The sequence below is a fragment of the Euleptes europaea genome, chromosome 9 (genome assembly GCF_029931775.1).
Source record: "Euleptes europaea isolate rEulEur1 chromosome 9, rEulEur1.hap1, whole genome shotgun sequence".
NCBI lineage: Eukaryota > Metazoa > Chordata > Lepidosauria > Squamata > Sphaerodactylidae > Euleptes > Euleptes europaea.
The window spans coordinates 55,854,817-55,880,999 of NC_079320.1; the positions used below are offsets into that span (position 1 = coordinate 55,854,817).

Below are 26,183 nucleotides of genomic sequence, written 5' to 3' on the forward strand. Positions count from 1 at the left end.
CATTATTTTGATAGCCATTTTAAACGAGGTACTCTGAATATTGCTTTTGCTAGATGAGTATCTTTGTAGGGCTGTATCAAGATTGCCAGTACTCATGAAAGAGTTTCCCCTCGGAATTTGCCATTCAAAGACATTCAAACAGGAGGAACAAACAGTCTCCAAACTTCAACTACCCTGGATTCATAGGGCAATCCAGTTCCTAAATGATATTGGTCATGGTGACCAAGTATCATTTATACCACAGATTTCCCCTCCCCAGATATGTCCAAGACAGTGAACAACAGCAGAAGAATAACTGGATTTTTAAAAATCTCCACTTTACAGCAATGGAAGGCTGTTTTCTGAACCAAGTAAATCACAAGTCTAGTGGCACCTTTAACAACATTTATTGCAGCATGAACTTATGAGAATCAGAGGTCACGTCCTCAGCTGCAGTGAAGAGAAAAATGTAAGGCGCCATGGAACTTCTGTTTTATGTTGTTACAATAGACTAACACAGCCACCCCCCTGGATATATCCTCAGTTGTCATCCGCCCCCAGCGTTGGCAGCACCTTCAAGCATGATCTCTCACTATGAAAGCAGGCGGTCCTTCAAATACCCTGATGTCCAAACCAAAGTTAAAACCAGTACCTTGAATTGGATCTGAAAACATACTGGAAGACCACAAAGATCATTCAGTGCCAGTTTAGTATATTCGCTGTGGGGGTGTGCCTGTCAACACACTAGCGACGACATTTTGGACCAATTGCAGTTTCCAAGAGATCTTCAAGGGATGCCCCATGTTGATTGTGTTACTGTAACCTCACAGTAATCAAGGACATGGACAACTGTAGTCAGAGAATTTCTTTTCAGATAAAAAGAGAGATCAACACATTGGGAGGGGGTTTTCTAATTCCTTTCCTTGTGCCATTTTCAGTACTCAAAATCCCCTACCACAATTCTTTTCCCCCTTCTCTACAGAAACTAGAAATGCACAAATTTATTCTTGTCATACATGGATCTTGGAGAATGGTAGGATTCCAATGACAAGTGATGATGGCTTGCTCAGCACTTACACATGGCATTTTCCTTCCTATCATTTACAACTAGGATGGGGAGATTTTTAAAAAAGAAACCTGTGATTCTCAATGTTCTAATACGTTTAACAATGCATATCAGTCTGATTATTAACCATGCATTTTCTTTTTTCCTGAAGATGTGTGAGAGTTAGTGAGAGAGAAAGAGACGGAGGTTTCCTCTTTTCAAAAGCAAACTCTTACAGCTGACACAGACTTGTGTTTGTATTTATTTTAAACATTTAAATAAGCTAAGGATTTTGCAGCTAAGGTTTGGGAGGCAGAACTGGTTTGGGAGACTCCAGGGCAAAACCACACAGATTATTCTATTACACAATGATATTAATGAGTGATAAAACAGAATTAGGACTCTACATTGTCTTTTCTGTGCTGGTCTAATAGTGCCTTACTGAAATCTTACTAGAAGAGCAGTACATAACAGGAGGGTAAGATCTTTTACAGTGACTGAAGCGTGTTGCCCATTACATCATCTAGCTTTTATATCTATCATCTAAACACACACGTGCATACACACAAAGCAACACATTTACTTGGTCGCTTGAAAATATTACAGTGATGGGCAGCAGCAAAGAACCTTAAATCGTGGGCTTCTTGATGGCCTAAAACCTTATAAAGACTGAACTGCCTGTCCTCCTCCTCCTATAAATCACTAGATGCCACCTTGTCTTAACACTCTTTACCTGCTCAAATGCTAAAATTGCTGGCATCATTAACTCACTTTATATTATGCCATTTTTCTCCTTCTGCCATCCTGTCACCTCTCTGCTTTCCCTCGCTTGACAGATTCACCGGCTACAGAGCCTCTACCCCGTTTCCACTGCTTGCTGCCTTCCCCTGCTTATTTAGAGAGTGCTGTAACACTCACTTCCTCTCGAGAGCGCTGCTGCATCGTCTTGAGCGTGAGCTCAGAACAAAATCCACAGTAGGTTTCCAAGCACAGCGTAAGAAGAGTAATATTGCTTGCAACTGATACACTCTTGAATGTTAGTTCACTCTGGAGGATGTGGATTTTGTACTTTTATTTGCAAAGACCATTTGTTACTCTGAGCAAAATATAGACAGTGCACATTAAAACTGCAATATACCAGAGCTCTGTGTCTAGGTGATAGATTTTTTCCCTGCAGAGAATTTTTTTTTTTTGTATTAAGCCTCTCATGTTATCTGTCAGTGTGTACATGGGACTCACATATTCCATATATTCATGACTTGGAAGCAGTCAGGAAGCTTTGTATTCTATCTTGAAGACGGCATGAGTCTGATTTTCAGAGCTGCCAAATATGTACACCTCCAGTAGAGACAAATAAGAATAGTGTGAGTGGGAGGGGGAGGAAAAACCCCAAGCACTTCAGGGAGTGGGTTGTAGTTATTTCCGTGCAGGGTGCCCGACACAATTTACTCTTCATAAACAAAACAAAATTAAGAACTGGCTATTTTTTTTTTACTCTCTATATGTAAATCACCTGCACACTTACCTGCAAGTAAGTCCCATAGATGCTAGTGAGCTGGCTGGAACTTATTTCCAAGTCAATATGCATTGGACTGAGCTGCCAGGCTAAAAAGAAGGCTCCTGCTGGGCTCCTTTGATGTTTTCTATACTAAAGAATTTGAAAGCATTCAGTTAAAAAAAGAGAGAGAATGTTATAGGAGAAATGTTGCATGACATTGTTGCCCAACTCCCAAGATTTCATTTGGGTGCAGAAACTCCTGTCTCACACATTATGTGGCATGGTCTTTCTGTCTGCTTCTATGCACCCGTGGAACTTAGTTAAATTGTGGAACTCCCTGCCCCAGGATGTGGTGATGGCTGCCAACTTGGAAGGCTTTAAGAGGGGAGTGGACATGTTCATGGAGGAGAGGGCTATCCATGACTACCAGTAAAAATGGATGCTAGTCATGATGCATACCTATTCTCTCCAGGATCAGAGGAGCATGCCGATTATATTAGGTGCTTTGGAACACAGGCAGGACAATGCTGCTGCAGTTGTCTTGTTTGTGGGCTTCCTAGAGGCACCTGGTTGGCCACTGTGTGAACAGACTGCTGGACTTGATGGACCTTGGTCTGATCCAGCATGACCTTTCTTATGTTCTTATGTTAACTTTGATGTCCACAAGATTTATGTCACTCACTTCAACTACTGGGGTAACTCTGACAACTTACTGCTTTAGCAGATGGACAAACCCACGTACTCAGGAATTCTGTGCATGCACAGGAGCACATGTGAATTTGAAAGTCCAAGGAACTTTAGATCTGGGGATACACAATATTTAATAGCAAATGTATGTGCTATTTTTAAAATGAAATTAGGAATTTGCTACCTCGAAGTTTTATGTTCATGTTTATAATCTGTCTGGGAACTTTACCTTCCTATTATTTCTCCAAAGCATATGCCAATTTAATGAATGTGCTGTCCAATCTCTCTTCTAGATCATTAATGAACATGTTAAATAAGACCATCACTAACACTGCTCCCCCTGGAACTTCACTAGACATCTTTTTGCAGCTTAATTTATCACCACGGTTTGCTTGAAAATTACTTGGAAGATACAGCTGATGAACAACAAGCCAACCCGCCTGCTTAGCTGTATGAACTACAGGAAGCATATTATACCAATTATTTAAAAAATTCACCAACTCCTTGTTGGTCTCTGGCTATAATTCAGAAAATTCACATTGTTGACATTGAACTATATAGATCCTTCCACCAAGCTTTTACATTTTACACTTGAAAGACTAAGGGCTTTTCCACATGGCTGGGGGCGGAAGTGATGACAATGGAGGGGTTAAAGGGGGCAGGGCCAGAATGCATGGGTGGGGGAGTTCTTAGCCAGTGTGTCTCATTTCTTTCCTGCAGGTGGAGTTAGCAGGAGCCAGCTGTAGAATACAGCCCCGACCGTGCGGAGCAGGAGCAACTCTGGCATGAGGCTGGACGGCTACACCTGGCTGGTGCAACAGACCATCCTGTGCCACCAGGTGGGCAAGTGCGCCACCAGCTGGATGTCTGCCTGTTTGCAGCGCGGGGGGGGGTCATCTGGGGCAGCTGCCTGCTTGGGGCTTGGTCAGCTAATTTTTAAGTTGATAATTTTGTATGGCCCACGAGTGATATTATAAATATCCAAATGGCCCTTGGCGGAAAAAAGGTTCCCCACCTCTGGCTTAAATGCATAAAAAAGAAGAGGTATGACCTCACCTGTTTTATATCTATTAGCTCTCTTGGAGATGTGACTACTGATAGGTACTGAACGGCCGGAGATGAAGAACACTATCATTTCTGCTTCTGCACAACAGAAGTTCATCGACTATGCAATTACAGGATTGGCTTGGGGGTGAAAATGAAGGCAATTGAAAATTACCTGAGCAAATCTTCCACCTTCCTGACTTCTGTTACAGTAGCTGTGTATGATGTCAGACACTTTAAAGGGGTTATTGATAGAGTTCAGACTGTTTACCGATGCAGTATTGGACTGTAATATGTTACTTTTGATTACATAAAGAACAGTGAAGCCTTTTAAGCTTCATTATCAGTAATGCAGCTCTGAACCTTAGTGGCTTATGAGATCATTCATGGCCTTTGTCAAGTCCAGTCTGCAAAGATCAATGATATAAAAGTCCAGAGATTTCATTCTTTTTTAAAATGGGAATTTTTAAAACTGCAATATTTTCTATTTATAGTTATCACCACTCAGATAGGCAGATCTTTACCACATCCATTTTTTTTCTCAAAGCATTCTAAAATGCTCAAACCTGTCCTGTTTAATTTATCCAATTCTTTCTCATAGTAGTACAGTTTCTGGAAGAACAGAATGAGATCTCTCCTCCTGCTACATCCAGTACAGCTGGAAAACCAATGGCTCCTGTACGTCTTCTACTTCTCATCTTCTACCTTTCAAATACTTTAAATCCCACCACAATAGACATTTTCATGCTTTGTAGCACAACTGAGTACATTTTCACCTCTGGTATGCAGAGCCCTGACTCCCAATTGAAAGCCAGCTTGGCGTAGTGGTTAAGAGCAGTGGACTCTAATCTGGACAACTGGGTTTGATTCCCCACTCTTCCACATGAAGCCTGCTGGGTGACCTTGCGCTAGTCACAGTTCTCTCAGAACCCTCTCACCCCCACCTACCTCACAAGGTGCCTGTTGTGGGGAGGGTGAAATTGATTGTAAGCCTCTTTGAGACTCCTTACGGTAGAGGAAAGCGGGGTGTAAAAACCATCTCTTCCTCTTCTTACCTTAACTGAGAGTCTTCAATCTAGAATTGTTACAGGGAACAGAATTTCCTTTTCCCAAAATTCACTTTTTATAGATATAGCCACTGATTTCTCTTATTCTCTTTTTTCTCTTTTAAAAGAGGGATTTCTCTTGGAAGAGAATAAATGAGTGTGCCTTGCAGATACAAATGCTCCTCTCCCAGTGCCAGTTTACCAGCTGCCCTGGAAGGATCTGCGCAGAGCTTCCCATCACATTACACAAGCTTCTGGGAAAACACCAGTCACCTTCACCATAATCTTCTACACAAGCTTTCCATGTCAATGGAACTATATTTTCTTTTATGCAAGTTATTAACAACTTTCTCTATCTTTTGTTGCAACACAATTTTAATGCAATTAAGTGGATACAATTTTAATAAAGATTTTAAAACTCTCCTGGAGCTTTTCACGTCTCAAACGCACACACTAATCCAGGCAGTGCTCTCCTCCCAATAAAGGAAGTGCTGCCAGTGGAATCAAGGGAAATGGGGGGGGGGGGCATCCAGGTCCCCCCAGATTAAGAACCCCCCCATAACTAAAGTGGTAGCAGTACATTAGCATATCCAATCCATGTGGGTTTAATTAGGAAGGGGTGAAGAAGCACATATACCCAAGGGAAGGGGCCTTGGAAACAACTCCTGCTAATCAGCTTCCAGTGATGACAAAATTTGAACCTAACAAATTTTGAACCTGGTCACTGAGATTTAAATTTTGACCTAACTCAAGTCAAACTCTGGCTGCTGAGTTAATCGTAAAGTCTAAAGTTGTCCTTCTAAATTTACAAATTAAAAACATGGCATCTTGGTATTTTGATATTCAAAATGTGTACCTTTGAACTGATTCAGATTCATTTTAGTTCCAGATGATATGCAACACTGTAGAGTTCTCTTGGGGGAGGGGGAGTAAGCCAATAACTGAAAACTCATACTGTGTACTACTATCTGATATTCCCAGTGGTATTCAGGAATTGAGGAGGAAAGGCCAGTAATCCAACAGTGAGAGAAGGTCAGTTTAAAAATATAGAAACAGCAGCAGATGAGTTCTTGAAACAACCTAGCTTCAACAATGGATATCTTTTGAGCAGTATTCATTACCCATGAGGACCATGGATCCAACTTATGATGGTCCCACTGCATCAGTACTTAGTATCGTATTCAACAAAGCAGGTTGAAATGTAATCAGAGAAGATGGCATGCTAGGCAGCATGGCCAATTTTATCACAAATGCAGCCTAAATCAGAACAAATTTATGCAAGCAAATTACTGAGACTAAGGGTTAAAACATAGATGGTAGAATAACAGGTTGGTTTTAAAAAAAAAAACATTAAGAGCATTCTGTCAGATTCACAGCAAAAGGTCTCATTTTATGAACATCTACATTTCGGGGGAAATAATGATGGTTAAATAAATGATTAAAATAATGACCCTAAAGATCAAAAGCTATCCCTAACCACATACAGCCACTTATAAATGTTGAGAGGGCAGATAAGAAATATTTAAATCAACCAAATTTAAAACAAAATGAAACACAAAGACTGTTAGAACTAATTTGAGATCTGACAAGTCATTGGGAAAAAAACCCTGATTTTTTTATCTCTCACTTTTTCAGCTTTTCTCCTTGATTGTACCACTGGCCTCTGACTGCCTAATGCCTTATTCATTCCTCATTTTCTGGGCAGACCACTAGTTTGTGAAGATAATTAGGGAACCCTGCTATTCCATCAGAGACTTGGATCTTGAGGCTAATTAAAATGAAGTGCTGCACATATGCAAGCAGCTGATAAAGGCTGACAACAAAGCACCTGAATCCTAGCATTTTGGATGAAGTAGAAAGGTGAGAAGGAAATTCCTCGGCATAACCATCACTTACCTCCATGTCAGCAATCTCTAATGTGCTGACTGGCAGGTGTACAGTAGAGATCAAGCAAAAGAGGTTCCTATGATTTAAGATGTTTCATTATAGCACCGATTAAATAACATTTTTCCTCTGGCTTAACACGTCAAGTGGGGTTTAAACATCTGTCCTGTTTGCAGAATTTTGCCATCTATTTTTCTTGCACCGGAGGGATCACACATAACCAGGAGGGGGAACTCACCAATCTAAGACCACCAGTCCAAGACCTCACCAGATGTACCTTATAAACCTACCCACTTGTGGAATACGTGAAATGTCCTTCAGACAAACTTGCAAACCAATGAAGCACTATGGACATGATTTTTTTGGGAAACAATAAACATGATATTTATTTCATTTATACTCTGCCTTTCTCCCAAATTGGGGACCCAAGCAGCTTACATTATTCTCTTTTTTATATATAATTTTTTTTATTGTTTTTCCATACTGATTAAACACAATATTCAACAATCAATGTAAATAAGCATCAAGGTGTAGATTCCAATAAAAAATTGTTGAAAATACATATATATAATATATAAATAAAATATGAAGACTTCCCCTACACCTCCCTCAATCTTGTCATTTATTTGTAATCTCCTTTGTTTAAAATTCGAATCTTAATATTATTACAAACATTTAGAAGAAATTATTATTTAATATTACTCATAATCTTAGTGATCACTATTTCGATTATAACAATTTTCTATATTCAAGTACAGAAAAGAAAATAAGAGAGAGAAAGAAAAAATAGAAAAAAGCGCTATTTTATAATAAAAAAGATGGATTAGATAATGGGTATCATTTTTTTTCTTCCTTTACTTCATTATAACTCCTCCATTTCTCCCAGACATCTAAACAGTGGAAGTTTATAGAAAACTTGCAGGTTTTAAAATAAATAAGAATAAAACCAAAATATTGGTTAAAAATATGACTCAAAGCAACAAGATTTAATAAAAAAATTGGGTTTTACTATTGAACATAAAATAAAATACTTGGGTATATGGTAATCTCAAAATAATCTTAATTTATTTCAAAATAATTATATTAAACAATGGCAACAGATTGTAACAGATCTTAAAAATTGGGGGAAAATACCGCTATCACTATGGGGTAGAATTGCTATGATTAAAATGATGGTATTACCCAAGATGCTTTTTTTGTTTCAAAATGTACCAATCTTAAAAGGAGTACATATATTCAAAAGTTGGAAGAAAGACATTTTAAACTTTCTATGGGGAAAAGAAAGACATAGAATAGCTTATAATAATTTAATTCAACTAAAGGAAACAGGAGGTTTGGGGTTACCCGATTTAAGAATGTATTATGAAGCAGCTTGCTTTAATTGGTTAAAGAATTGGATATTATTAGAGAATATAAAACTTTTAGAATTGGAAGGATTCAACTTACGTTTTGGATGGCATGCATATTTATGGTATGAGAAAGAGAAAGTAAATACAGAATTTAATTCTCATATTATTAGATATGGTTTACTTCAAACTTGGAGAAAATATAAAGGATTTTTTGAAAATAAAATTCCAGGCTGGATTAATCCAGTAGAAGCTTTTATGAAGAGGGGTATACAATTAAATTTAGATATGGATATTTATAGAGAGATCATAGAGTGTAAGGAAGGGATTTGGCTGTTAAAGAGCAGAGAAGAGCTTAAAATAAAATACTGGTTTATGTATTATAAATTAAAATATATATTTAATAAGGATAAGTTGAAGGGATTTAATGAAAATAAATCCAAATTTGAAATTATATTAAAGGGAAATAAAGGATTGATAGGACGAATTTATAAATTATTACTTGAAATGAATTTATAACACGAAAGAATTAAACCAGTGATGGTGAAATGGATGAAGGAGTTAGGATATAATATTGACCTGGAAATATGGGGAAATTTGTGGAAAAAAGAATATAAATTTACAATTTCCAATGAAATAACAGAAAACTTATACAAACTTATACAAAATGTTTTATAGATGGTAAAATGAAAAAAGGCGATTCGGATTTATGTTGGAAATGCGGAAAAGATAAAGGAACATTTATGCATGCATGGTGGTTTTGTAAAAAAATTTTTTTTTGAGAAAAGTATTAATTGAAACCAACTATTTGATTAACTCCAAAGTGAAAATGGACGCTTCCTTTTGTTTATTGGGTATACCTAAAGATAAATTAGACAGATGTGATAGAGTCATATGTCAATATAGTTTTGCAGCGGCAAGAATCACAATAGCTAAAACCTGGAAGCAAGTAAATAAACCTTCAATTAATGCTTGGAGAGAGAAATTATGGATGTATATGCAAATGGCCAAATTAACAGAGTCCTTACATGGGAAGGATATGGAAGATTTAAAAAAAACATGGTCAAAGGCCGTCGCATATTGGGACAAACTGGAGAAAATGAATTTTACTAATTTAGTTAATGAGTTGTAGATAATTGATTAATGGTTTTTACAATGATTTTATTATACTTACTCTTTAAAACTGTCATAACACTTCTCCGGAAGTCCAATGTGGTGATGGGACACTATCTCAGGGTGGGTGGTGGTTTTTCAGGGCACTATGAATTTTGTAAATTTTTACTATAATAAGTAGCTTTAATTGTTATGTAAGTGCTCTTTTGTATTTTCTTTTTCTTTTTCTTTGTATGTTTTGTTTTGTTTTATGTTATAAAAAATAATAAAAATTTATTTAAAAAAATGAAGTTCACCTGGGACCAGTCACTTCCTTTCAGCCTAACCACGACAGGATTGTCACAAAGGTAAAATAGAGGTGGAGAGAAATAAGGGCACCCACCCTGAGCTCCTTGGAGAGGGGTTGAATAAAAACATGAGAAGTCTTGAGAATCCTCCTGGATTGAAAGAAAGGTACTAAATAATATTGTTCACTGCTTTCTGGAGCTATCTGCCATAGGTTCCAGGTATAGTTGTCAGACACAATTCAACCATCTTGCTGAAGCTAATGGATCAGGTCAGTGACTCGGGGACATATTTTCCAGGATCCTTCAGTTTGCAATGAAACATGTATCTAATGAATAGCTTTGTCTGAATAGGAATCTTTACTATTAGATTCAAATATTACCATATTTTGTAATCAGCTTGCTGTTTGACTGAATAGCTCTAGAATCTTTGTAATCCATCTTGAGTCCCAGTGAGAAAGGCAGATTGTCAGTGAAAATAACATAAATAAAACGTTGACGCTTCTTCCTGATGATTATAGCTTCTCATATGATGTTCAGAATGTATATTATGATTAGAATTGGGGGGGGGGGGTGTCACATTTTTCCATCCTGCTGCTTAGATTATGGTATAGGACAATTCACTTAGTATTATTTTTAACAAGGGACCCAGAAACTCTGAATGTGTCTTTGGAATGGCATATACAATCTCTACAAGGGCTTGCATATACTATCCATTACTTAATACCTTCTAAATATGGGTAAACCTCCTCCATTCCATTTTAAAATATTAACATCTGCATCTCATCACACTGTCTTTAGTCCCCCACACACACACACACACAAACACATGCATCCAGGCTGTCACAAATTGGAAAGTTTAAGCATATATTTGTAACTGTTTAATTAGTCCTAATAAATATGTGAGGCTACTATTGCTTTTGGACTTAATCTGCCACCATTAATATCCCTGGATTGTACTCTTAATCTCCACTTACTGATAATACGGAAAACATTCTCACTGTGAGTGAAGTAAACGGAGTGAGCTAACCATCAGATCTTAAATCAGCCTGTATTCTACATCACTCTGCAGCAGCTGATTCTGTTTCTGCCCTCTGTAACTTTATGTGTAATAGTTGTCTCTGCCTATAGATGTGCATCTCATGCATCTGATGAAATGAGCTCTGAACCATGAAAATTTACGCTGGAATAAATTTTGTTAGATTTTAAAGTGCCGCTGAACTCCTGTTTAATTAGAAACAAACAAAAAAGCCTTATCTACTCTCCACCACATCCGAGGATAGTGAAACCCTGCTCCCTATAACCAGGAAGCCAAAAGTAGTCCTTAGGAGTTGAAGAGAACAGGGGCCTTCATACGCACAAATCCATATTATTCAGAACTGGTTCCAACTATCTGAAGGCATCCTACAGTTTTTGCCCCACCCATGGGGAGACTAGTCATAAAGTAGGGTTGCCAGGTCCCTCTTCGCCACCGGTGGGAGGTTTTTGGGCTGGAGTCTGAGGAGGGCCCCGGCGGGAGGTTTTTGGGGAAGGGCCGCAGCTCAGTGGTAGAGCATCTGCCTGGCATGCAGAAGGCCCTAGGTTCAATCCCCAGCATCTCCAGTTAAAGGGACTAGACAGGTAGGTGATGTGAAAGATCTCTGCCCGGGATCCTGGAGAGCTACTGCGGGTCTGAGTAGACAATACTGACTTTGATGGACCAACGGTCTGATTCAGTATAAGGCAGCTTCATATAAGGGCAGGGTTTGGGGAAGGACTTCAATGCCATAGAATCCAATTGCCAAAACGGCCATTTTCTCCAGGTGAACTGATCTCTTATTGGCTGGAGATCATTTGTAATAGCAGATTTCCAGCTAGTACCTGGAGGTTGGCAATCCTAGTCATAGAGACCAGGTGCGCCAGTGGCCTGGGGCCCACCTTTTCCCCACCAGAGCCACGCAGTCCTGGGGCCACCCCTCCACCGCAGCCCAAAGAGAAGGTTTTGCCCTCGCCACACAAGGGACGGAACGGCCGCCTGGCTCAGCCTCACCTGTCCCAGCAAGGGATGGGTTAAGGCCGGCTAGCCTTCCTGCGGCAAGCGACAGGGACGCCCACTGGGCCTCATCTCTCCTGGCTAGGGATGAGAAGGGACCGTCCAGCCTGGCCTGACCAGGGAAAGGACCGGACCAGCACAGCCAGCCTCACCTCTCTTGGTAAGGGACGGGACTGCCCGGCCTCACTGCAGTGAAAGAGAGGAAAGGGCTGAGGCTGCTCAGCTGCCTTCATCAGGTATTTCCTGCTCTGGGGCAGGCAGCAAGACCTAATATGGATGGGGAAAATGTGCATCTAGAGAGTGGCAAATCCCAGGCAAAACCTCCCATGCATAAATGGCCAGGCCATGGGAGGTTTTGCCTGGGATTTGCCACTCTCTAGATCAGTGTTTCCCAAAGTGGGCAGTACCACCCCCTGGGGGGCGGTGGGATTACCTAGGGGGGCCCTAAGAGGCAAGAGGGCTGCAGGGGGGGTGCGAGAGGTGGGCCCCTTCAACATGTTGGATAGGGTAGGGGGCGCTGAGGTTCAGTTTGTGGGAGCAAGGGGGCGGCGGCGCGAAAAGTTTGGGAACCCCTGCTCTAGATGCACATTTCCCCCATCCCTATTCTCAAAACTCTGCACGGGGGCTTATTTTTGAGTTTTGAGAATTCGGATAGGGGCAATGTGCAGCTAGAGAGCGGCAAATCCAAGGCAAAACCTCCCATGCATAAATGGCCCAAGCTCCCTCCCTCCCTGATTGGGAAGCCACCCCAAGCACCTTGTTTACACGTGCACTCTCTGGCCATTTATGCATGGGAGGTTTTGCCTTGGATTGGCCCCTTTCTAGAGGCACATTTCCCCCATCTGACGCCCCAAAACTCTGCACGGGGGGGGGGGGGTTATTTTTGAGTGCTGAGAATTCGGACGGGGAAAACGCGCACCTACAGAGCAGCAAATCCTCCCACGTGTAAATGGCCTCTAGGTTTTGCACTGGATTTGCCACTCTTTAGATGCACTTTTTCCCCATCCATATTCTCAAAACTCAACAATAAGCTGCCATGCAGAGTTTTGAGAATTCAGATGGGGAAAATGTGCATCTATAGAGTGACAAATCCAATGCAAAACCTTCCATGAATAAATGGCCTAACAAGCCTTCCAACCTGGGAGAAACCAAGGCCATTTACGCATGGGAGGTTTTGCACCCTTTCCCCATCCCAATTCTCAGAGCTCTGACTGGGGGCTGATTGTTGAGTTTTGAGAATTCGGTTGGGGAAAAGGCGCATCTAGAGAGCTGCAAATCCAAGGCAAAACCTCCCGTGCATAAAGTATAACTCATAAAGTATAAGAAAGGGGCAAGAATCCAGTAGCACGTTAAAGACTAACAAAAATATTTTCTGGTAGGGCGTGAGCTTTCGTGAGCCACAGCTCACTTCTTCAGATACTCATACCCTACCAGAAAATATTCGTGTTAGTCTTTAAGGTGCTACTGGTCTCCTGCCCTTTTCTACCAGAAAATATTTGTGTTAGTCTTGAAGGTGCTCCTGGACTCTTGCCCTTTTCTACTACTGCAGAAAGACTAGCACGGCTACCCACTGTGGAATATGTGAGTAGTAGAAAAGGGCAAGAGACCAGGAGCACCTTAAAGACTAACGCGAATATTTTCTGGCAGGGTATGAGTATTTTCTGGCAGGGTATTTTCTACCAGAAAATATTCATGTTAGTCTTTAAGGTGCTCCTGGACTCTTGCCCTTTTCTACCAGAAAATATTCTTGTGAGTCTTTAAGGTGCTCCTGGACCCTTGCCCTTTTCTACCAGAAAATATTCTTGTTCGTCTTGAAGGTGCTCCTGGACTTTTCTACTAGAAAATATTCTTGTTCGTCTTGAAGGTGCTCCTGGACTTTTCTACTAGAAAATATTCTTGTGAGTTTTTAAGGTGCTCCTGGACTCTTGCCCTTTTCTACCAGAAAATATTCTTGTGAGTCTTTAAGGTGCTCCTGGACCCTTGCCCTTTTCTACCAGAAAATATTCTTGTTCGTCTTGAAGGTGCTCCTGGACTTTTCTACTAGAAAATATTCTTGTGAGTCTTGAAGGTGCTCCTGGACTTTTCTACTAGAAAATATTCTTGTGAGTTTTTAAGGTGCTCCTGGACTCTTGCCCTTTTCTACCAGAAAATATTCTTGTGAGTTTTTAAGGTGCTCCTGGACTCTTGCCCTTTTCTACCAGAAAATATTCTTGTGAGTCTTGAAGGTGCGACTGGGCTCTTGCCCTTTTCTACTACCGCAGCCTGACTAGCACGGCGACCCACTGCGAAGGATCTTCCTAAAGTGTCACTCATCCTAGCCAGAAGCGGAAGCGCCGGGCGTGCTTGGGCGGAGCAGCGGCGCCGTCTCCCAGGCGCCACATTTGAACGAGGCCAGCCCTTCCCGGTTTCCGGGCGTTTGCTCGATTGGCCCAGACGAGCGCGAGCGTCGCTCTGCGAGGATGGTCGAAGGTCCGGGCTGCGCGCTCAGCGGCGAGAGGCTCCGCGCTCGCGTCGCTCCGGGCCAGGTAGTGGCGAGCGCGCGACGAGCCGCGCTGTGGCGGCAGCCCGCGGCCCCGCCAGGAGCTGCCGCCGCCGCCGCCGCCTCCCCTTCCGCCGGCGCGGTAAGCAGGAGCTGACCCCAGACAATCTCGGGGTTAGGAACACCGCTGCGGTAGGGTTGCCAGACCCAAGCTGGGGGATTCCTGGAAGCTTGGGGGTGGAGCCTGCGGATGGCAGGGGACCTCGGTGGGGCACATTGCCGTGAAATCCAAATATTGTCATATTTTGTCATCAGCTTGCTGTTTGACTGAATAGCTCTAGAATCTTTGGGCGAAAACGCACGGTCCCTTTATCCTCCTTTAATCCCTGTTTTAGCCAGGATCAAACGCACATTCGGCGAAACGCATGCGCTCGATCCTGGCTGAATCCTGGCTGAAACAGGGATTAAAGGAGGATAAAGCGACCGTGCGTTTTTGCCCTTTGTAATCCATCTTGAGTCCCAATGAGAAAGGCAGATTGTCAGTGAAAAAAACATAAATAAAACGTTGACACTTCTTCCAGATGATCATAGCTTCTCATATGTTGTTCAGAATGTATATTATGATTAGAATTGGGGGGGGGTGTCACATTTTTCCATCCTGCTGTTTAGATTATGGTATAGGACAATTCACTTAGTATTATTTTTAACAAGGGACCCGGAAACTCTGAATGTGTCTTTGGAATGGCATATACAATCTCTACAAGGGCTTGCATATACTATCCATTACTTAATACCTTCTAAATATGAGTAAACCTCCTCCATTCCATTTTAAAATATTAACATCTGCATCTCATCACACTGTATCTAGTCCCCCCCCCCCCCACACACACACACACAAACACATGCATCCAGGCTGTCACAAATTGGAAAGTTTAAGCATATATTTGTAACTGTTTAATTAGTCCTAATAAATATGTGAGGCTACTATTGCTTTTGGACTTAATCCGCCACCATTAATATCCCTGGGTTGTACTCTTAATCTCCACTCACTGATAATACAGAAAACATTCTCACTGTGAGTGAAGTAAACAGAGTGAGCTAACCATCAGATCTTAAATCAGCCTGTATTCTACATCTCCAAAGCATCCATTTTCTTCAGGGGGACTGAGCTCTGTAGTCTGGAGATGAGCCAGAGGAGATCCCCTGGTTCCAGGAGATCCCCTGGTCCCACCTGGAGGCTGGCATCCCTACACTGTGGTGGGACCAGGAGAAGAAGGGCTTCTTCTCCAGTGGTTTTGATTCGTGATCCTTGGTAGAGAGAAAAAGTTTGTGCACATAAAAAAATTGGCATATATATAAAAAAAGTCGCCATATAAAAACCCAACCCTTCTTTTATTGCCTGTTCCTGTCTCTTTTGCTGCACAACACCTGGCCTTGATGGAGGTGAGGTCATAATACTGACTCCCCTTCTTTCTGGTACCTGCCCTTGATGTCATGACCTTACAGCTTGTAGGTCCCCGCTTCTGAACGGTTGAGACCACTGCTGTACATAATCCATTGAAACTCTCAAACTAGGACTGCATTCTGACTTTTAAAAAAATCCCTGTCAAGTAAGTTTCAATATGGTGGGGGTGGAAAAACAGAAGGAACTGAAGGCTAAATGAATATGTACTCCTAAATGAAGTCACAGAGAATAAGCTGGTGAGGGCACAGAACAATTTAAAGATAATATTTAGAAGGAGAAGTAAATCATCATTGTTGGATTCTTGCAATCAGTTTGAGAGGTATAAAGAAAGTTATTGCTATGATGGCAGGATGCAGATATGACAGATATATGGAGCGGAAGAGACAAGGCCATGGAGCTTTCTGCTTGAAGATAAGCAATAGGCTTTAACAATATTCAGGTTTAATGGGAAGTAACTGGCTGTGTGTGTGTGTGTGTGTATAAAGTGCCATCAAGTCGCAGCCGACTTATGGCAACCCCTTTTGGGGTTTTCATGGCAAGAGACTAACAGAGGTGGTTTGCCAGTGCCTTCCTCTGCACAGCAAGCCTGGTATTCCTTGGTGGTCTTCCATCCAAATACTAACCAGGGCTGACCATGCTTAGCTTCTGAGATCTGACGAGATCAGTCTAGCCTGGGCCATCCAGGTTAGGGCGGCATCGTTATTACTAGCCCCTAATTTTGCTTAGATGTATTTACTGCAACATTTTGATACATCAGTATTGCAGGGAACACCAAAGAATTTACGCCATCCTTTGTAATGCTGTTGATTCTGCTCCCAGAGCGCTGACGGAATGCAAGGATGCCCAGTTTATATACGGTCTTTTATTAGCATGCAAAAATTTTGGGCATGTTAGAATTTCAAAAAGCACAACTGATTGACATGATGTTGGTATAACTGACACAATCATCTCCTCAGTAAATCGTGAGCTTGAAGAGGTTTCTGGCAGCTGTTTGTGTTGTTTTTCCCCCCTACACAAAATACTTAAAAAGAAATAACCAGCAATCTGTAATATATTCTTGTCATTAGCATAATAAATCAACCATAACGAGTCTGATTAATTTGAAGAGTTGGTACAGCTCTGGCAAACATCTAACACATGTAAGAAATAATGAGGAAAGTGTCCTCAAGTCACTTTGCCTAATTAGAAAGATAGCAAATTTTAAAATATAATTTATTAGAAGGAGGCCTGTGATACAATACCCACCATAGAGCATCTGTCATTAGGAAATATGCTGTCCAGGGAAAGATCACATACTGAAATTGGCCTGCAGAAAGAAAGAAAATTTTTTTTACTGGGTGAAGGGACTTGTTTGTTTGCTTAAAAACGTACTAATGAGGCACACTGTTGGTGTGAATGAGCAGGACAAGAGGATTTCCCCCCTTGCTCTCCATGGACACAGCATGCAATTTCTCTACAAGTTTTGATCACTTGTGTTGCCTGCGTAAAATTATTCTGTCGGGGCTTGTGGAACTTTATACGAGAAAAGATGCTGGAATATAAATGAGAAGCTTGGGTTAATGAGCTGTGAAGAGCCAAGGCTGAATTTCTGATTGGTGGGGAGGGTAGAGGGAGATGGGTTTTTTCTTTCCCCTTCCTGCCTTTGTTCAAAGGCAGGCAAGTAAACTTCATTACAGCAACATAAGCCTCCACTCAAAGTGTTCTAGCATCAGACTGTGTCGTCTTTGGTATTTCCAACTGGAAAAATGCACAGAGGGCCCTGTTTTGGTTCATAAACTTGCTTGTAATGTCCATGTTTGGCATATGTGGTCAATCACTGACAGCGCATCTACCGTCACATTGCATTTCTTTTATTTGCAACATTTATTTCCCACCTTTCTGCCCAGTCAGGGCTATCAAGGTGGCTAACAATTAAAACAAGCATAAGAAAAATACATCACAAAACTAATTAAAAACCAGAGCTTAAAAAACATGAATATAAAATACCAGACAAGAAATCCAAACATAAGGTTGGAATCACTGAGGAGGGAATGCAAGACAAAGCAAAAAATCCTTGCCTGCTGGTGGTAGACTATGATAGAAAGGGACAAACTAATATACCTGGGAGAGTGTAGTGGTTAAGCTGGCTGACGAGGACCTGGGAAACTCTGGTTCAAATCCCCACTCATGCCATGGAAGCTTGGGCCAGTTACACATTCTTAGTCCTGACTCTGGCTAGTATTTGGATGGGAGACCCTCAAGGAATACCAGGGTGACGGGGAGGCAGGCAATGGCAAACCACCTCCTTATGTCTCTTTCCTTGAAAACCCTACAGGGTAGCCATAAGTCAGATGTGACTTGACGGCCAAATACACACACACACACACACACCTGTGAAAGGAGTCGCCATGTTTAAAACTTGCAAAGTCCTTTTAATACATGTTCGTGCTTGCAATTTCATTATGTGGCCTTATTGGTAACGCTGTAATTATTATTCTTCCTTCTGAAACAGCCTTGCCGCTGCTCGTCAAGCTCAATAAGAGCGAAACAACCGCAGGCATTGTGCCTTGACATGGGCTTAACTTGAATCTGGTCTATATTGGTAGATCACACGAGAAAAACTGTTTCTCGATTATGCTATTTTATAGTGATCTTTTCCCCCACCCCAAAATCTGAACATATAGAAACTAGCATGTTTGTGGGAACTCTATAGCCCTTCTCACTAATACCTACTTTATCCATTTAAAAGTCTTTGCTTTGGTGCAATCGGTCATGCAGTCATACATGATCTTCTGCTGTTTGTGTAGACCTAGGCCACATTCTCATTTACTGATGGTGGCTGATTCTCTGCAGAGTCTTCCTATTCCCTCTGATAAGCATTTAAATATAGGAACTTGGCTGGGATGCAGGACGGTGATTAGGTGGGAAGAAACCACTCACTGGGTCCTGCCCATACAGATCCTGTTTCCAAACATTCCTAGAGTGGCAAGAAAAGATATGACAAGAAAGTAAGTGATGTGAAAGACCCCGGAGAGCTGCTGCCGGTCAGAATAGAGAATGCTGACCTTTATAGACCAGTGGTGTGACTATTCATGCCAATGGAAGTTCTGCTGATGAATCGTACTTTCTGGGTTAACAACATCTTGTCAGAGCTGGTTTTAGGAACTCTCTTGGACAAGTAGCTAGCATTCATTCAACCTGTGATACTCATTAGTTAGGGGGCTGCATGAAGAGAAATGGATTTGTTGGCAGGGCAAATGATGAGGAGGCTGCTGCCATTCTTATCTTGAGAAACCCGGGAACTTGAAGCATGTTGTAAACAATGTAAAGATGTAGCTACTGCCAACAAACTCCCTAGCTGATATATTTATGAAGATAAACTTTTTTGTGCCATTATGTGACCGTTTCTATGAGCAAGCAAGAGTTCCTTATCTGGTATCCCCCACCAGGGCCTGGTTAAGCTTCCTGGCCTGGCCAGGACCGTGGAAGTAGTGGAGCTGTCAGGCACCTGGTAAGCCACAGTGTGTGACTACTGAGCAGCTTTTATCTTGGCAGGGAACAGGCTATGCAGGCGAGGTTTAGAAGACTATTTGGATAGACGCCGTTGCCATTTACCAGTGGGATCAGTCTTGCTGGAAGGCGGTGATGGGAATGTTGCGTCCACTCCTAAGATACAACGTCCGCTGGCGTCTTTATTCAGATCGACATTGATGTGCGAGGTCTTTCAATGGAAAAACAATATCTGAAGGAAGTCTGAAGTCATTCCCATCTACAGGCTGATTCTGTGTGCCCAGCAGTGACATGTTGCCATGCTGAAAATGAATGCAATTCACACTGTGACCTTCCGTTTACAACCTTATTTCACAGAGACATTTAAAAATTAAAAAGCGAATTAGTGATTGAGAAAACAACCACCTTAGGCCCTTCAATTATTTACCATTGAGTGTGTAGCAAGGAAGATATTTCATAAACAATGTCGGCATATTTATAGTTGTGTGTCAAATGAATAGCTAAATGTCACTGAAGCTGTGTTCAGCTTATTTAGACTGTAATCCTCAAATAATTTGTATCTGCATAGGGGTTTGTTTTTTTAATTGTGTTCAGGTGATGGCTTCACCTTAAACATTGCCTTAAAGCTGCCATTTAGCTATTCTGTGTTAACTAAAGGTGACTATTGTGTGACAAAATGTTGAAACACTATTTTATCTATGAGAATATGGTTAATTATCATGGTTTATCATTTCAGACATGATGCACAAATAGATAGTGCTCAGAAGAGGCAGAGATAGATCGTCTAACCCTAAGGTGCTCTTTTGTATCCATGGTGTATGTAGCTAAGATTTCAGGTGCCAAATGCCAGCCCTCTTCTCTCACTATCGATTGCAATTACTTGTTTTCTATGGATTTACGCGTCATTTGCCTTGATGTACGTCATTGGCCGCTTCAGGAAGGAAGTATTTTTTCACATAACACATAGTTAAATTGTGGAACTCCCTGCCCCAGGATGTGGTGATGGCTGCCAACTTGGAGAGCTTTAAGAGGGGAGTGGACATGTTCATGGAGGAAAGGGGTATTCATGGCTATTAGTTGGAATGGATGCTGGTCATGCTGCGTACCTGTTCTCTCTAGTATCAGAGGAGCATGCCTATTATTTCGGGTGTGGTGGAACATGGGCAGGATGGTGCTGCTGCAGTCGTCTTGTTTGTGGCTTCCTAGAGGCACCTGGTTGGCCACTGTGTGAGTGGACTGCTGGACTTGATGGGCCTTGGTCTGATCCAGCAGGGCCTTTCTTATGTTCTTATGTATTTTCTTATGTTCATCTTTTGTCAGCTTGAAGCCATTTACAGAGAAGTAGCTAGCAGTAAATGTAGGTCTAGGCCAGCAGGAAACATGGAACACACAGAGCAGAATCAGTTCTCCATCATTTCAGAAGAGACCCACAATATACAGTGAGGGGAAAAAGTATTTGATCCCCTGCTAAATTTGCCCGTTTGCCCTCTGACGAAGAAATGACCAGTCCATAATTTTAATGGTAGGTTTATTGTAGCTGTGAGAGACAGAATAACAACAGGAAAACCCCCAGAAACCCAGAAGACAAAAGTCAGAGATTGATGTGCATTATAATGAGTGAAATAAGTATTTGATCCCCTACCAACCAGCCAGATTAGGGTTAGGGTTCTGTCGACAGAAGCAATCAATCCATCAGATTCCAAACTAGCCACCATGACCAAGACCAAAGAGCTGTCCAAGGATGTCAGGGACAAGATTGTAGACCTGCACAAGGCCGGACTGGGCTACAATATTGCCAAGCAGCTTGGTGAGAAGGTGACAACCCTAACCCTAACTGTCAACCTCCCTCGGTCTGGGGCTCCATGCAAGATCTCATCTCGTGGAGTTGCAATGATCATGAGAACGGTGATGAAGCAGCCCAGAACTACACGGGGGGGGGGGGGAGACTTGTCAATGATCTCAGGGCAGCTGGGACCATAGTCACCATGAAAACAGTTGGTAACACACTACGCCATGAAGGACTGAGATCTTGCAGAGCCCGCAAGGCCCCCTTGCTCAAGACAGCACATGTACAGGCCCGGCTGCAGTTTGCCAATGCACATCTGAATGACCCAGAGGAGAACTGGGTGAAAGTGTTGTGGTCAGATGAGACCAAAATCTAGCTCTTTGGCATCAACTCAACTCGCAGTGTTTGGAGGAGGAGGAATGGTGCCTACGACCCCAAGAACACTATCCCCATCCCCACCGTCAAACATGGAGGGGGACATATTATGCTTTGGGGGTGTTTTTCTGCTAAGGGGACAGGACACCTTCACCGCATCGAAGGATACATTTGACCATGTATCGTCAAATCTTGGGTGAGCACCTCCTTCTCTCAGCCAGGTCATTGAAAATGGGTCGAGGATGGGTATTCCAGCATGACAATGACCCAAAACACACAGCCAAGGCAACAAAGGAGTGGCTCAAGAAGAAGCACATTAAGGTCCTGGAGTGGCCTAGCCAGTCTCCAGACCTTAATCCCATCGAAAATCTGTGGAGGGAGCTGAAGGTTCAAGTAGCTACACATCAGCCTCGAAATCTTACTGACTTGGAGAGGATCTGCAAAGAGGAGTGGGACAAAATACCTCCTGAGATGTGTGCAAACCTGGTGGCCACCTACAAGAAACGTCTGACCTCTGTAATTGCCAACAAGGGTTTTGCCACCAAGTACTAAGTCATCTTTTGCGAAGGGATCAAATAATTATTTCACTCATTATAATGTACATCAATCGCTGACTTTTGTCTTCTGGGTTTCTGGGGTTTTTTCTGTTGTTATTCTGTCTCACTACAATAGACCTACCATTAAAATTATGGACTGGTCATTACTTCGTCAGAGGGCAAACAGGCAAATTCAGCAGGGGATCAAATACTTTTTTCCCTCACTGTATTACCTATTTCTATCTGAGATCTTTAATTCAGTTGGATTGTATGTGAATAAAGGGAACCTTTTTCACACTGATAATTGATCTCGGGAATGTTTCTCTTCAGTCCGTCACGCGTCAAAAAAACCAAAACAAAATTGTACAGTGAGAAAGGAGTCATGGGTAGCTGAGCAGATCAGTGTTTTACTTCTGAATAGACTCAAGTGTAAATCCCACATCAGTTTTTACTCAGTTTTCATGTGTAAGCCATTCTTGTAATGAAAAATTAACATAGAAATAGCCTTCAGATGCTCATGCCATTAAGTAAATCACATGTTACTTAATAGGGGAAGCCATTACTAGATATGTTTTCTGTTGCTTTCCATTTTGTCACTCATCTGAGCCCCTTTTAGTAACTCTTTGAGCACAAGTTTGCTCTGTGGCAGGGGGCAGCCGTTTTAAGCTGAATGCTTTTGTTGTATCAAGCAACACAACTTCTAATCATGTCTCTCGTTTTCTCCTGGGGTGGAGTTAGCTTGCATGAGAACAAAAATGATTGCTTGCTTTGTAAAAGTGCTGTTTGTATGCATGCCCCACCTCATGTGCCTATGATACAAATAAAACTCTTCTCCCAGGACTGGGGTAGTTCATTTGTTGATGTGACGAGGATAGATTAAGTGCTTTAAAAGAACTCTCATAATGTGGTAATTCTGTACTGCACATTGGTCCCATATGCTGGAAGGCATGTGATAGGGTTGCCAACCTCCAGGTGAGGGTGGAGTTCTCTCAGACTTACAGTAGATCACCGGATTACAGAGGTCAGCTCCCCTGGAGAAAAGGACAGCTTCAGAGGGTGGAGTCACATCATTGATAAGTTGGCTCCCTTCCCTAACCTCCACCCTCCCAGGCTTCACCCTCAAACGTCCAGGAATTGCCCAACCTGGAGTTGGCAGCCCTACGTACGATGTGTGAACTTTGCTGAAGCAAAGCAGGCCTGGCTCTGGTCAATGACAGTATGGCACACCTTCTGGGATCTCTGATATCAATGAAATAAAACAGTTGCAAATAGCTGTTCTGAACCCTGCCTGCTATTTTCGGTTTAGAAAAGAGAGTGGAGAGAGAACTTTTTCTCAGTCTCCCAGAATACTAGAACTTTAGGGCATCCAACGCAGTTGATGGGCTGTAGATTCAGGAAGGGCAAAAAGAAATTCACTGCCAGAGGGTGTAGTTATGGCCACAGGCTTTAACTGGGGATTAGACAAATTCATGGAGGATAGGTCTGTTAGTGGCTTCTCACCATGGTCACTAAAGGGAACTTCCACACACAGAGACAGAAAACCTCTGAATACCAGTCCGAGGAGGCAATGTCAGGGGAAGGCCTTTGCCTCTGTATCCTGTTGTTGGACCTCCAGAGGAACTGGTTGGCTACTGTGTGAGACAGGATGCTGCATTAGATGGATCACTGGTCTCATCCAGCAGGCCTCTTCTTCTGTTCTTGCATGTTTTTCTGATCCTTGTTCTAGGCTGTTAGTGCCCACATGATGTGTTTAAAAGATGAGAAGCATCTTGCCTTCTGGTTCCAACCAGCCTAATCAGCTATTTCAGTTCTCAGCTTCTCTTAGTCTTTTTACTGGCCACACCACTTACTATTTGGGAACTTGCTTACTATTGTACCATTCATTTTGTTTAGACACAAACTTCTTCCTGATGTCTTGTAAGGAGCTTCTCCTTATCTCAGCATGAACTGAACATGAGTAAATGTGTGAAAATTTGGTAATTAAAATACACATTTTTTCTAACCACTCAGGCAATTGGAAATAAGGTTTCCTGTCAAGATTTCTTAAGTGTGCTTCATGGATGTGTCTACAGCGGTGTGAAAACTCTGGGGAAAGAGCTTTTCATGTACTTTGGAGAGCAAGCTTTGAGGTAAGAAAGATATATGCGTATGTTTCAGTATGGTAGAAAAATTCATGTCCTTATTTGTTAATCTTCTCAACAGAGTTCAGTCTCCTCATTTCCTGGCTCACTGGAAATTTTCTCATACTAGCTGCAGTAAAGGCAGTGATGCTGATCCTCACTGACGTGACTTGTATCATCTAATGCAGGACAGTGTGGACTAACTAGTCTTCTGAAAATTTCCCAGAACAATATATTAATTTATAATACAAGTCTTCTAGAAGTGAATAGGATAAGAGTTTGTAATATATGGTAATTTGGTCACATTACGAGAAGACAAGAGTCATTGGAAAAGACAATAATGAGCCCCCCTTCTTTTCAATCTCTATATTAATGATATCACCAAGAGGCTCTCAGGTGCTGACCTTTCCCCCCCTCGCCTTGGCTCGAGGAAAATATCAGCCCTTCTATATGCAGATGACATGGTCTTGTTGTCAATAACTCGTTTTGGGCTGGGAAGGATGCTTTCCAGACTTAGTGACTACGGCAAAGAAAAACTGTTAACCATCAATTATTCTAAACCCAAGGTAATGGTAGTTTGAAAACAGAAGTGCATTTCTAGATGGTCCGTAGATTATTTCCATGTTGAACTTTTAAATATTTGGGAATCACATTCAGTGACAACAATGTTAGGAAAAGTCCAAGGCAGTAGGAAAAGAGGAAGACCCCATACAGGAAGCCACGGCACTCATTTTGCAAGGCCTGAGCAAGACTGTTAATGAAAGGATGATTTGGAGGTCATTAATTCACAGGTTCGCCAGGAGTCAAAAGTGACTTTTTGGCACAACACACACGCAGAGAATATGTACATAAATGCCATCAAATGGCAAATGATGGGCAGCTGGTGGAGTGACTTCAGAATGGGAGTAATATGCATGCTCCGTCTATAATAGCCAAGCTGCAGCATTCTGCACCAACTGGAGTTTCCAAAATGATTGTGAGGGGAGACCGGCATCCAGTGCATTACAGTAGTGTAATCTCAATTTCACTGTGGCATGGATCCAGGTGGCCAGATCAACCATATCGAGGTAAGGAAGGGGCCATTTTTCAAGCTAGGTCAAGTTGGAAGAAGGCCTTTTTTGCAACTGCCTTAACTTGCTTCTCCAGCAATAATGTTGGGTCCATTACAACCCCAAGGCTCTTAACTGAGTTGGCAAGGGTCAGCTGAACCCCATCAAAAGTGGGGAGCATAATGTCCATCAAGACCTCCACTTTCCCAACCAGCATTACTTCTGTCTTTCATGGGTTTAGTTTCAGTTTTTTCACTCTTAGCCATTTAAATACAGCAGCCAAGCAGAGATTTAGGACCTCTACTGTATCACTAAGAGATTCGGATAAGGATATATATAGCTGTGTATCAACGGCATATTGATGACAGCCAACCCCAAACTAGGAATGATTTGGCCTAAGGGTTTTACATAAAGATTGAAGAGCACAGGGGACAGAATTGCAACCTGTGGAACTCCACAGGATAGGTCTCACAGTGATGATAACAGACCTCTACTGGCAATTCTTTTGGTCCAGCCCATGAGGAATGATTTGAACCAGTCTTCCATATCACCTATTACCTGATACTTTCAATTTGGGATGAAAGGAATTGAGCCTGGGATCTTCAGCATACTAAGCAGATGTTCTACCACTCAGCCACAGCCCCACCTCATATAAATATTAGGAAAGGACTGTCCCATATTGTATCCTATTTACCTGAAGGGATGGCTAGGTTTTTTTCTACATGCACTTTGGTGAAAAAGAGTGGGCTATCTGAAGTTCACATACAAGGTATGCTTTTGTATGATTAACCTTTTTTTAGGGAGATTGCCTTACATTCAGCTTCAACTTCTTTTCATATAAAAACCGTATTGAATACTCATATGCTTTATCTTTTTTCTTTTAATCATTATCTTAGTGTGACACTGTTCAGAGACAAATTGGCTGT

The 26,183-nt window shown here is 41.9% G+C and overlaps 1 protein-coding gene across 1 annotated transcript in view; it reads left to right on the forward strand.

Moving 5' to 3' along the window:
* NEIL3 (nei like DNA glycosylase 3) overlaps positions 1-26,183 on the forward strand; it is a 48,959-nt gene that overhangs the window by 6,015 nt on the left and 16,761 nt on the right. Inside the window, exons 2-3 of the mRNA XM_056855064.1 lie at positions 14,277-14,579; positions 24,099-24,217. Of these exons, the coding sequence (XP_056711042.1) occupies positions 14,277-14,579; positions 24,099-24,217 (422 nt within the window). The remainder of the gene's footprint in view (positions 1-14,276; positions 14,580-24,098; positions 24,218-26,183) is intronic.